The sequence below is a fragment of the Salvelinus namaycush genome, chromosome 35, assembly GCF_016432855.1.
Source record: "Salvelinus namaycush isolate Seneca chromosome 35, SaNama_1.0, whole genome shotgun sequence".
Lineage (NCBI taxonomy): Eukaryota > Metazoa > Chordata > Actinopteri > Salmoniformes > Salmonidae > Salvelinus > Salvelinus namaycush.
The window spans coordinates 21,821,268-21,834,890 of NC_052341.1; the positions used below are offsets into that span (position 1 = coordinate 21,821,268).

General features: G+C 42.5%; 1 protein-coding gene across 4 annotated transcripts in view; it reads right to left on the bottom strand.

Moving 5' to 3' along the window:
- Window positions 1-661: 661 nt before the first annotated feature.
- abcc3 (ATP-binding cassette, sub-family C (CFTR/MRP), member 3) overlaps window positions 662-13,623 on the bottom strand; it is a 56,971-nt gene continuing 44,009 nt past the window's right edge. Inside the window, exons 21-31 of one of the 4 annotated variants that reach the window (XM_038974800.1) lie at window positions 12,731-12,887; window positions 12,251-12,458; window positions 10,277-10,590; window positions 7,921-8,120; window positions 6,327-6,453; window positions 5,950-6,051; window positions 5,186-5,332; window positions 2,091-2,249; window positions 1,804-1,970; window positions 1,356-1,550; window positions 662-1,185 (exon numbers count right to left, since the gene is read on the bottom strand). In XM_038974800.1, the coding sequence (XP_038830728.1) occupies window positions 1,074-1,185; window positions 1,356-1,550; window positions 1,804-1,970; window positions 2,091-2,249; window positions 5,186-5,332; window positions 5,950-6,051; window positions 6,327-6,453; window positions 7,921-8,120; window positions 10,277-10,590; window positions 12,251-12,458; window positions 12,731-12,887 (1,888 nt within the window). In that variant the 3' untranslated portion in view covers window positions 662-1,073. Of the gene's footprint in view, window positions 1,186-1,355; window positions 1,551-1,803; window positions 1,971-2,090; window positions 2,250-5,185; window positions 5,333-5,949; window positions 6,052-6,326; window positions 6,454-7,920; window positions 8,121-10,276; window positions 10,591-11,551; window positions 11,863-12,250; window positions 12,459-12,730; window positions 12,888-13,623 lie in introns of those variants that run through there. The other 3 variants (XM_038974801.1, XM_038974802.1, XM_038974803.1) reach the window with 3 other exon arrangements.

Below are 13,623 nucleotides of genomic sequence, written 5' to 3' on the forward strand. Positions count from 1 at the left end.
ATGACTCTCAGCAACATGGACCTGCCTTCTGTTCCCTTCTCTGATGCTGACACGGACTCTTTAGAAGGGAGGTTGACAAAAAATGCACCTAATGACTGAGGGAAATGAAATCAAAGCATACTTCCTTAAGACTGGACTTTGGCATTACCTGATTTGACATATCTTTGTTATTTATTGAGATGCTTAGTTTTCAGATTTTAAATTACCTAATTCCTTTTAAGAAACTTTCAATAGTTGTTGAAATAATGCAAGCCTTGCGCCTTCTTTTTCAATTATGATAAAATTATGATTTTCGTAAAAACATTCAGCGACATTTAATTTGTAGAAAAGTGCTTTATTGGTGTGTTGCTTTTTTTATACAGTTCTTCCAAAATAATAATAATCTCTGGCCCACGTAAGAATATAGTTGAATAGATCTAGGCCATACGTTCTATGTATGTATGCTCTGTTGTGTTGACAGGCCATATTTATCAAACCTTAAGCCACACCATAAGTCCTGTTAATTCCTATCTTTCAGCTAAATGTTCTACATTCTTAATATTGTTTTCCTCCTACATTGCTAACTATGTTGCGGTTGTAGCGTATGCTATACCAGAGTAGTTAACATGTACTATGATCTATATGTATATAAAAATAAAATGCTTCACAAAAACATCTAGAAGGCAGTCTTAATGTCTTTTTTTAATAAAGGCATCACCATCTCTCATATTTTGGTAGTACAGAATTCAAGTTTTTACAGATTTGGTTCACAAAGGAGTCACACATTGAACAGAGCAAACTTCCCAATCAGACAACTCTTAATAATAAAAAGTATAGCTTAAATAATAAAAATGATACAGTACAAAAATAGCTGGATTCATCCTGAAACTCACTCGTGGAAATTACAGTGACACAGTTTTTCTGTCTTTTCTTTTTTAGAAAAAGTAACATTTAAAAAAACTAAAGTTTTTATCCTGGTTTTGCAGCGGACTGCAGAGTATAAAAGGATACATTCACTGGCGCTCTGTGTTCTGACACAAGGCACTATAGGTTTTATGTAGGTACAGGGCTGGGTGTGTAGAGGAGAGGCAGTGCTATTGTGCAAGTCCTGCATCTTTAGCCATACCATAGAAGATTCCTCTCTGGAATAAGAGGTTTGTAGGAGTGTCAAATTCAGCAATCTGTCCCTTGTCCAAGACCAGCACTCTGCAAAGAGGTGAAGAGGGGTTAGTAGAATGTTTCATAACTTTATTAGGTTTCTGGAGAGAATAAGACCAAACACAACACAATAACATGTCATCTTAGATCAAAATATGTATTTCTATGTCTGTCTGTCGGTTTATGCGTGTGTGCATGTGTTATGTATTGTACATTACCTAGTATAGTCCATGATGGTGTTGAGTCTGTGAGCGATGGTGAAGACGGTGCAGTCCTCAAACTGTGTCCTGATGGTTGACTGGATGAGGTCGTCGGTCTCTAGGTCGATGGCAGCTGTAGCTTCATCCAGGATCAGGATCCTCGTCTTCCTCAGAAGAGCCCTGGCTAAACACACCAGCTGCCTCTGGCCCACACTGAACACACAAAGGCATTACATTATTTTTCAGAAGAGTAAAATATGAAAGATATAAAAAGCTAAAAGAAATATTCAGAGAAGGAATACGTTCTTAAGAGAAAATCCTAATAAAGACATGTTTGCATTCCACATGTTTTCAGTGTTTAATTCCCACCTGAATATACAGGTAAAGGCCTTGTACAGGTGCAAACATGTGTGAATGCAAATGAAAATCAAAGCATGCAGTTGTTAAGTGGTTAGGATTAGGTTACCTAAGGTTCTCTCCTCCCTCTGAACACGCCAGCTCCAGTTTAGCCGGCTGGTTGCTGACAAACTTGTTGAGGTGGGACAGTTCCAGAGCCTTCCATACCTCACCGTCACTGTACTTCTCAAAGGGGTCCAGGTTCATCCTAAGACTGCCAGAGAACAGCACTGGCTCCTGGGGAGGGAGAGAGGGTAGTGAAGGTGGAGGTGAGGACGGTGTAGGGTGTGTGTGTGTGTGTGTGTGTGTGTGTGTGTGTGTGTGTGTGTGTGTGTGTGTGTGTGTGTGTGTGTTTACCTGTGGTATAATGGTGAGTTTAGATCTCAGGTCATGCAGTCCTATCTCTGATATCTTGACCCCGTCGATGGTGATCTCTCCCCCTGCCGCCTCCAGAAGCCGAAACAGGCACAGTGTCATAGAGGACTTACCAGCCCCAGTACGACCCACGATACCTATCTGTAAGGCATACACAAGGCAACTGTTAAATGGCTAATAACTACTGCCCCCCCTCACACCTACGCTGCTGCTATAATGATTATTGATGAGATGTATTACTACCACTACGCTGCTGTCCATTTTTTTTCCATTACCATTAGTATCTATTTATCCTGCTACGGGTCACTATTACTCCCTTTACATGTATACAGTGCATTCAGAATGTATTCAGACCTCAGACTTTTTCCCCATTTTGTTACGTTACAGCCTTATTCTAAAATTGATTCAATTGTTTTTCCCCCTCATCAATCTACACAAAAAATGGAAACATGACATTTATATAAGTATTCAGACCCTTTATTCAGTACTTTGTTGAAGCACCTTTGGCAGCGATTACAGCCTCGAGTCGTCTCAGGTATGACGCTACAAGCTTGGCACACCTGTGTTTGGAGAGTTTCTCCCATTCTTCTCTGCAGATCCTCTCAAGCTCTGTCAGGTTGGATGTGGAGCATCGCTGCACAGCTATTTTGTACAGTATATCCGTCTATCATATCTACACTGTCACTCTTGCACACATACTCACCCACCCACCACTTATGCTGCAGGCATACTGTTTACTATTATTTATCCTGATACCAGTCACTTTCTCATAATCCCTGCATATATGTATATAGCCTCCTCTCTTTTTCTTGTGTTTTCTTTATTATATGTATTTTGTATTTTTTTGTTACACTATTTTGATATGTATTAATGCATTGTTGGGTAGAGCTGACAAGTTAAGCATTTCACTGTACTTGTGCATGTGACAATAAAACTTGAACATTTCCTGCCTTTCTAGGGAATTTTTCCTAGCCACAATGCAGATGCTTCTACATCTGCATTGCTTGCTGTTTGGGGTTTTAGGCTGGTTTTCTGTATAGCACTTTGTGACATCTGCTGATGTAAAAAGGGATTTATAAATACATTTGATATGAATAAAAAACTGCACGCTGGAGATGCTCCCATACTCAGTGTAGTTCATCGTAGTTCACCAGTCTCAATTCAAATACTTCTTCCAGCTAAATAAAGGTTAAATATTTTTTTTCTGGATATCTGCATGCTCGACACACACACATCAGTGCCAGCTCTGATAAAGTTAACAGAACTTTATCTGTGTATAAAATGTGTATGAAATGTGATGGCAGGAGTACAGCGTTCTTTCATGGGGGTACATTCTATAAAATAGTGTGTTAAACAAGCATTTAACTTGTTCTGATTGGCATATGAAGCAATGTTTTTCACCTCAAAATGAACATCTGCCAGGTGTTTTCTTGGTGTCAAGTTTCTCTGTTCATGTGTGACTGAAATGAAAGCCTTATTGCAGGATCTGCAGTACCAGTCCAAAATTTGGACACACCTACTCATTCCAGGGTTTTTCTTTATTTTTTAAAACTATTTTCTACATTGTAAATATGGAATCATGTAGTAACCAAAAAAGTGTTAAACAAATCAGAATATATTTTACATTTGAGATTCTTCAAAGTAACCACCCGTTGCCTTGATGACAGCTTTGCACACTCTTGGCATTCTCTCAACCAGCTTCATGAGCTAGTCACCTGGAAGGCATTACAATTAACAGGTGTGCCTTGTTAAAAGTAAATTTGTGGAATTTCTGTCCTTCTTAATGCGTTTGAGCCAATCAGTTGTGTTGTGACAAGGTAGGGGTGGTATACAGAAGACAGCCCTATTTGGTAAAAGACCAAGTCCATATTATGGCAAGAACAGCTCAAATAAGCAAATAGAACTGACAGTCTATCAAAACTTTAAGACATGACGGTCGGTCATTCTGGAAAATTTCAAGAGCTTTGAAAGTTTCAAGTGCAGTCGCAAAAACCATAAAGTACTATGATGAAACTGGCTCTCAGGAGGACCGTCACAGGAAAGGAAGACCCAGAGTTATCCCTGCTGCAGAGGATAAGTTCGTTAGAGTTACCAGCCTCAGAAATTGCAGCCCAAAAAAGTGCTTCAGAGTTCAAGTAACAGACACATCTCAACATCAATTTTTCAGAGGAGACTGCGTGAATCAGGCCTTCATGGTCAGATTTCTGCAAAGAAACCACTACTAAAGGACACCCATTAGAAGAAGAGACTTGCTTGGGCCAAGAAACACGAGCAATGGACATTAGACTGGTGGAAATCTGTCCTTTGGTCTGATGAGTCCAAATTAGAGATTTTTGGTTGTTTCAACCGCTATGTCTTTGTGAGACGCAGAGTAGGTGAACGGATGATATCCGCATGAGTGGTTCCCACCGTGAAGCATGGAGGTGTGCTTTGACAGTGTGGGTGTGCTTTGGTGACACGGTCAGTGATTTATTTACAATTCAAGGCACACTTAACCAGCATGGCTATCACAACATTCTGCAGCGATACGCCATCCCATCTGGTTTGCGCTTAGTGGGACTATCATTTGTTTTTCAACACACCTCCAAGGTGTGAAAGGGCTATTTTACCAAGAAGGAGAGTGATGGAGTGCTGCATCAGATGACCTGGCCTCCACAATCACCCGACCTCAACCCAATTGAGATGGTTTGGGATGAGTTGGACCGCAGAGTGAAGGAAAAGCAGCCAGCAAGTGCTCAGCATATGTGGGATCTCCTTCAAGACTATTGGAAAAGCATTCCTCATGAAGCGAGAGAATGCCAAGAGTGTGCAAAGCTGTCATCAAGGCAAAGGTGGGCTACTTTGAAGAATCTCAAATAAAACAATTATCTTGATTTGTTTAACACTTTTTTGGTTACTACATGATTCCATAAGTGTTGTTTTGATGTCTTCTATTATTCTACAATGTAGAAAATAAAGAAAATCCTTTGAACGAGTAGGTGTGTCCAAACTTTTGACTGGTACTGTATGTCATGTTTAATGTGCTTGTTTCCCTCATCAGTCTACAGAATCAAGGCCTATATGTCTGTTGTGCTCACCTTCTCTCCTCCTTTGACACTGAGGGTGAGGTTCTTAAGGACCAGCTCCAGTCCCTCTCTGTACCTCACACTGTAGTCACTGAACTCTACGTTCCCCTGGGACGGCCAATCAGACGAAGGCTTCTTGTCCTCCACCTCCCATGGGGCCTAGCAGCATACACAATTATACACACCAATAAGCTTGATACACACTTGAAATTCTGTCCACATCTGCAGAGGTTGAGGACAGCCATATTTCATAAACAAACACACATGCACATACTGTAGCATAGTGTAACACTATAAACTCAATCACATGATCAGTAAAGAGGGTGACATATTTGTTGGGTGTAATAAACAAAGTGGTCTGAAATGTGAAATGTACAGTATACTAGTGCCCAGCCGCCCAACATCAAAGGTAGGCCTTATATGGCACATAATATCCAAGATATAGATGTAGTTATACTTTTATTAGTCTTATGGTTGTGATTGTGAGTTTGACTTGGCAGCCAAACAGTCAAAGGAATGTGTAAATTCCACATTTTTTATGGATTATTTTCCTGGAAAACAGCATGAACAATGTTTCTCTATTAAGAGCAAATAAAACACACTTCAAGTGCCAATTTATGAGAGAAAAAAAAAGGTGGTCAGTAACTAACAAAACAGCAGGCCACAACAACATTTCCACTGTCGCTTTGCCTTGTACTTATGAGCGATTAAACCTGGTTCATTTCCATATGTAATGTACCATTCAAGTAAGCATCGCGTGTATGTACTTTTTGTACCTCAGTCTTGGTCTCAGAGTACTCCTTGACTCTCTCCACGGCTACGATGTTGCTCTCCAGATCTGACGTCATCCTCACCATCCAGTTCAGTGACATGGTCACCTGTTACAAGGAAAACACAGTAGCATGAGAGATGCTTATGGGAAAAAACACACGCACGCCATTTAGCCATCAGTCTGAAGTGTCCCCACTTGCGTTGCTGAATAGCTAGCTTTCAGTGGGTTCCAGCCTCGGTATGAGCTGAATTAGGAAGAAGCGGTAGTCGCCAAGCAAGCAGCGTGACATCCTTAACACTAGGACTACAGAATCACAGTGGCAAGCAATGGGCACCATTTGCAGCAGACAGTTAAACGGACAGTAGATATGTTGTACTGTACCAGTAGAGCGTAGGACACAGAGAGTCCCACCAGTCCAGGGTTGAGCTTGTCTTTCCCGATTACAGCAAACAGAGCAGCAAACAGTACGATGCAGTTCCCAATGAACTCTATACGCACCCCTAACCACCTACACACACACACACAAGACACAGTTAGAGCAGCGAACCTGCCTTATACTGAAAGAAAATATGAAATGCAACATGTAAAGCTCAGGAGGTTGGTGGAACCTTAATTGGGGAGGACGGGCTCGTGGTAATGGCTGGAGCGGAATCAGTGGAATGGTATCAAATACATCAAACATGGTTTCCATGTCATTGGTGCCAATCCATTCGTGCCGTTCCAGATATTATTATGAGCCGTCCTCCCCTCAGCAGCCTCCACTAATGTAAAGTGTTGGTCCCATATTTATGAGCTGAAATTAAATAGAATTTTCCATATGCACAAAAATCTTATTTCTCTTAAATTGTTTACATCCCAGTTAGTTAGCATTTCTCCTTTGCCAGGTGTACCTTGTGCTTGGGAAAATAAAAAGCCACTCTAAAATGTGCAGTTTTGTCACAAAACACCACACATGCGTACAATTGGCATGCTGAGTTCAGGAATGTCCAACAAAGCTGTTTCCAGACAATTGAATGTTCATGTCTCTACTATAAGCCGCCTCCAATGTCTTTTTGAGTATTTGGCAGAACGTGTCCAACCAGCCTCACAACCGCAGACCATGTGTAGCCACACCAGCCCAGGACCTCCACATCCGGCTTCTTCACCTGCAGGATCGTCTGAGACCAGCCACTCGGACAGCTGATGAAACTAAAAAATATTTTGGTCTGTAATAAAGCCCTTTAGTGGAGAAAAACTCATTCTGATTGGCTGGGCCTGGCTCCCCAGTGGGTGGGCCTACGCACTCCCAGGCCCACCCATGGCTGCGTCCCTACCCAGTCATGTGATTTCCATTGATTAGGACCTAATGAATTTATTCCAATTGACTGATTTCCTTCTATGAACTGTAACTCAATAAAATTGTTAACTGTTGCGTTTATATTTTTGTTCAATATACATTACCATGCAAATACATCGATTAGATGCAGTATTAGGAGCACTTATTGGAAAGTGGGACACTCATGTTTTATGTACTTTGCGATGGAACGTGTATGTGTGCCTGTTGAGCATGCTTTCAACATGTGCACCAGTCAGTGGCTATGTTCCAATTCTCAAAATCCAATGGACAGACAAATACTGTACACTGAATGAAACCGTCATTTTGAAGAGAGAATCCTAGCACCCTTGGGATTATTACCAAGACCCTTCAGATCAGAGCAGTAGCCAAAAAAGGGAGCGAGGAAAGGAAGCAAATTAAGAATTTTACATTGGAGTCATTTAGCAGACGCTCTTATCCAGAGAGACTTAGAGGAGCAATTAGGGTTAAGTGCCTTGCTCAAGGGCACATCAACATATTTTCCACCAAGTCAGCGCCTTTTCGGTTACTGACCCAACACTCTTAAGGCTAGGCAACCTGCCGCCCCAAAGACAATTGGAACACAGCCACTGTCCTCCAGAGTCCATAGTGAATGTACAGTAAGATATAGACACCACCTACCTGTTGGACACTATACCAGGGTAGTAACTCTTCTGGTTCTCATCCACCTTCATGTCACTCATTAGTACAAAGGCATCGTGTCTGCCGTAGGCTCTGATAACACTAGAGCCAGTGACGGTCTCAGAGAAATGGGAGTATATGGGAGACCTGCTGACCGACTCCAGACGCTTTAACTGCCGAGATGTGGCCACATAAAATCTCTACAGCCGTGGGGAAGAGAGACAAGCAACGCATTATATAGTAACTGAACACTGGGATAAAGCTGTGACAGTAAGCAACTAGGAAGCGCACACTGCAGTAACACACGATATATATAGTAAGGTCAGGGTTCACAAAACATCTGCAGAGTTCCTTTGACAGACTAATAGAGTAATAGATTCATTTCATAGTGATAGATATATTTAATATTCATATTTAGCTAGCGTTTACATTAATTATCATAATGCCAGTTCTTGAACTCTGCGGATGCTCTTTCCACCCGGCCCATTCTACGAAATAAGGTATATTTAATTTGATTATCAAATCAATTTATAAATTATCCAGTACTAAACACATTTGATTACATTTTATAAATTAACACTTCAATTTCCATTAGTGTTTAAATGCCATCATAATATTGCAGTGTACGGTTTGGCTTTTAAACATTAACACATTATTAAGGTCAAATTCATACATATAGAATAATTAAAGTCCCAGTGAGCAAGAAATACCCCTTTTTTCAATGATTGAGAGACACATGGAGAAGGTAAATGAAAGACAATGCAGATAAATCAAAAAGGAGAAGGAATATATGCGGATGTTAGATCATGGCGACCCAGTTAACATCGCTGCAGTTCCAGTTAGCAGGCGTCTCACAGAGGCACATGTGAACACACAGAACCCTGCTTACATTCACCGTAAAGAACTAGTTTCAAATGTCTCACCGACAGAAATATATAGAGCCCGACCAATGTTTTTTGGGGGTCAGATTCTGATTTATTAGGGGACAAAACATACTGATATGTCTGCCGATATACTGTTTTACAGCAGGGAAATTTTTAAAAAGTCACATTTTTACTCACTGAATTTGCATAAATTGCCATTCAAAAGTGCAATTGTCCAATAACTATGCTTCAAATGTTGATTTCATACATCGTGACAAGAATGTATACAAATATGTCCCCTCGTTCTGAGAATGGCTGCATTTGTTCAGAAAAGCATGAGATTTAAAAATCCTTTTTACTGAATATTGGTTGATGGTTGAATTATCGTCTGATAACGATATAGCTGTAAAAGGCCAATATCGGCCGATAATATTGGTGAACTGATATATCGGTCGGGCTCTAGAAATATATCAGTTTTCCAACTTCTGGAAACTGCTAGCTACTGTACAATCGTTAAAGGAAATTATGACCAAGCACAAGCCCCAATAGCCCTCAGGGAAACATCCAAATGCAGATACTACAAACTAAACTATTTTTCGGTCGGGATCACGTAATCTCAATAGACCTTCTCAATCAAACTGATTGGAAGGTTGAAAGGAGGTGATTGCTTGTTGATTTCTTGAAATGAAATCAGTGTGCTGCAGGTGCGTGGAGCCAGGACATGGTGCATTTCAAACTGATGAAAATCAGATTAAGAGCAGTCATGTCAATTGATGCTCAACACATTCTATCATTGAACAGCAATTTGAAGAAGCCTTGTGGCTCCTATCAAGTGTCGTAATTTTGTGGGTCAAATCTCCAGACGCAAAAAAAAAAAAAAACACATTACAAAGTCATAGGGACCGTAATAAGCCAACTCATCTTAGTGTGTTAGTAGAGATAACATGATAGCCAAACAGTTATTCACAACAAATGGATGCTAAATGGATGTTTTGAAGTTTAACTGATTAGGATGAGTAATAAACGGCGGAATGAACATTCAGTATTCACTACAGTATTCACAACAGATACCGAACGGCTGCTCACCATCTAGCCCCAGTTGTTGACCGGCACTGATTCAGTCAAATTCTAAATTCAGTGCATCGAATTATCATAGTGAAGCCAAGTCAATGGAATATCAACAATCTTGGTTCTAATGCCATATGCTGAGGTTCCACATCCATATACCTTGGGGTGGTGTGAATTAGAAGAACAGCCGTTCCACACAAACCAAACAACTAGAGATTGGAGCCTTAGCCTACAGACTAAACCTCCACTCGCTAGTCTGCTACTGTATCTACCCACCAAGCAAACCCCACTGCAACACTAAGACAACGAGAATGATGGTCACATCTACCACAGCAAACTGCACACACAACAGCAGCAGTCTACCAGCCCACACACACACACACACACGCTGTATTAGAGTTATTAATGAGTTGTGTCCTATTTACCTGGACCCACCAATAGAACACCATTAACGGCACTACGACTAGTAGGAACAGAGGGGTGAGGGCAGAGCATACGATCAGCACATTCACTGTGTACCAGAAAGTGCGCATCCATATATCAATATTGTCTGGGATGTGCGAGTCTATAATGTCCACGTCTTTGCTGAAGCGGTTTAGTACGCGCCCCGTGGGGGTGCTCTCGAAGAAGCCCTGGGGTGCCCTCAGCACCCCCTGGAGCATGTAGAGGTGCATGAGTTTGGCTGCCCGCAGCATGCTGTAGGCCTTGGACAGCAGACAGTTGGCCAGCAACAGCACACCTGGGAGAGGGGGGGGGGGGGGGGGGGGGGGCACAGGTGACAACCACACTACTGTTAATTGGATCTCTCTCTCTCTCTCCCTCCCACTGGTATAGAAGCCTTTGGCAGTATAGAGTAATGACCCAAATATTCACTTCCTGGGTCAAACACTAAAAGGCACTGCATGGAAACCCTGCATACCAATACCCTATAGAGTCGGACAAGAAACAAAAGAACCTCAAACTCTCTAATGTGCGGATGGATACCTGTAGCATCAGACTACTACTTGCCTTTCCATTCATTCACCGCCAGAGGGCAGCAGCACACCAGAGTTCTCATCTTTCCTGTAAGCACAAACCTAAAACCCTCGCCTTTAAATCAGGTCTAGGGGCAACTTCATCCTACGCCACTCTAGTCTAAATCTATGTTCTCCAGCTACAATACATTCTCCACTGTGCCCCTGAGAAGGATGTTGGGTGGTAAAGAAAGCACAGTAGTGTTCTGAGCTCTCAGCTTGATCGCCTCAAGAGGACCAGAGTAAACAAACAACAAGATCAGCTGAACTGAAGCCTCCTTCACTACTGTGTGTACACAGCACCGGCTGTGGGTGAACCAACCCTGCTGTGTGTGTCTGCGCGTGTGGGTAAACAGGCTGCAGGCAGGGCAGGAAGTGCTATAGGGCCGCTGAGAGGGAGAGAGAGGATGTGAATGCATAGTTAGGGGAGAGGAGACAGGGAGGAGAGCAAATGCTCTACAGATAACAGGAACACAAAAAGCTGCAGAGAAACAAAAAGCCAAAGGTCACAAAAACTGCTCCAACAATCAGGGTGCTGCATGCTGCGTTCAGGAACGTAAGCAACCCACTTTGGCAGAAATTGAAATGAAAAGGAGGGGGAAAAAAACAAGTATTACTTGACACCATAAACTCCTGCCCTAGAGAGTAGAGCAACCAACCATTAGCTCTTCAGAAGAGAACCAATACCTGGACAAAGATGTATATGAAAGCCAGCGGGGCTATGACCACGGCGAAGATGGGGGTGCTGGCCACTATGACTATCATGGTGGAGAGAGAGGAGAAGAAGGTCCCGAGGAACATGAGAACGGTGGAGGGCAGTGCCTCGTCAATCACGTAGATGTCCTTAGAGAAGCGGTTGATGACCCTGCCTATGGGGGTGGTGTCAAAGAAAGACTGGGGGGTGTGAAGCTTGTTGTCCAGGAGGGCATAGTGGAGCTTCCTGGCTGCTCCGATGTTCCCCATGGCCAAAGTGAAGGAGGAGACCATGACCAGGAGCCCTGAGATGGAGGGAGGAGGAAGAGAGGGAGGGAGCGGGGAGATGAGGGTTGAGGAGGCAGTGGGTTCTGTATGTGTCCGCTCTCATGAATGCAGAGACCCTTTTCAATTTCATTCAAATCAAGCTCACAGTGTTACTGGAAAAGGACCTGAGGTGTTGAGGCCGAGGTCCTCACACAAGACCAACCACTCATAGTTAGCATCATACAGTAATAAAGTAAAACATACAATTGTCATATACACAGCAAAATCCACAACAACAAAACCTCTTCGGCACAAATGATCCAAACACCACAGACAAATTGTATGATTGAATATTGAGTACTTTCAGTCATCTTAAGGTGGATAGGTATCCTTATCCTAAAGGTACAGAACAGCAGGTCTCCTCACCTTGTGCCATGCCCAAAGCAGCATACACCCCCACCCTCATGCTGACATTCTCCTGGGTCACGTTCTGAGCTGCGTCATTGGTCCACTGGCTCAGCCAGACATTGGCTCCGATGGCAGCAGCACTCTGGCAGCCGTACAGGAAACAGATGAAGAGGGACAGCAGAGGCCCTACTGCCTTGGCATACTCCCAGAACACCTTGCTCTTCACCTGAGGACAGGGAGGAAAGGGCAGTTAGAGGTCAGGGGTCAGGGGTTAGAGATCAGTGGCTCTAAAGCTTTGGAATACTCCCAGAACATCTTAATCTTCACCTGAGGAGAGGGAGGAGACAGAGGTTAAATGTCAGGGGTAAGAGGTTAGACATCAGAGGCCGTACTCTCTCGGAATACACCCGGAACAACTTCACCTGGGGGTAGGAGAGAGTAGAAGTCTACATCTTCAATCAAGTTTACTAAACTATGTATGCCCATAGCTCTACTCACCCTGCCTGTCTCAGCGGTCTCTGCTTGGATGAGTTTCGCCACCTTGGGTAGTTTCTTCTCTGAGTCAGATTCGGCATGCTTCCTCTCGCTGCACAGACGCTTCCGGACAGACCTGCTCTTTGGGTTCTCCAGGTCCCCTGAGATGATGCTGATCTGCCTTCAGGGAGGGAGGAAGTGATTGATCGGTCAATCAATCGTGGTGTATATCATACATTTTAAAAAAGTGCTTAACAGCAACTCAAGTCCAAAGCCCCATAAAATATGGCATTTATCTATTAAAGAGGTAAAACATACCGTAGAACTTTTAGCTAAATAAACAATCCCCTGCATATTAAGCGAGGGCTTGCAATTTGAAACACTGCATTTTTACCCAATAAAATGGTTCAATCAAACAACACTTCAACAAACTTTTCCCCCTGTCAGCTAGGGTGACCACATGTTCCGGATTGTACGGGACAGTCCTGCATTTTGGCCCTTTGTCCCACAACCAAACAATCATGTCCTGCATTTTATCAACAAATTAAAACGCAACTAAATTTACAAAAAAAGGTTGATTTGGCCCATATTTCAGTCAGACTTCCCATTCATTTGATAAGAATTGACATTCCAACCTGTCTCTTTTGCAGTCACATTGCGCTTATGACAAGATATATAACATAAGGATGTGGTACTGATGATGTTAAACACTTCCCCAATCTGTGTTGAGATCTGATATTCTGCACAGTGCAAGATGAGACGCCAATGTGATATCGTCAACCAATCACATTTGTCAAATCTTTTCAGGCTAAATTCCAGCGGACAGTTATAACTACTTACAAAAAGTGTGCCTCTAACAAAGAGCTAAAAAAGTAAGTCAATAGCTGTATTAGACAGAAATATATAAGTTAACTTGT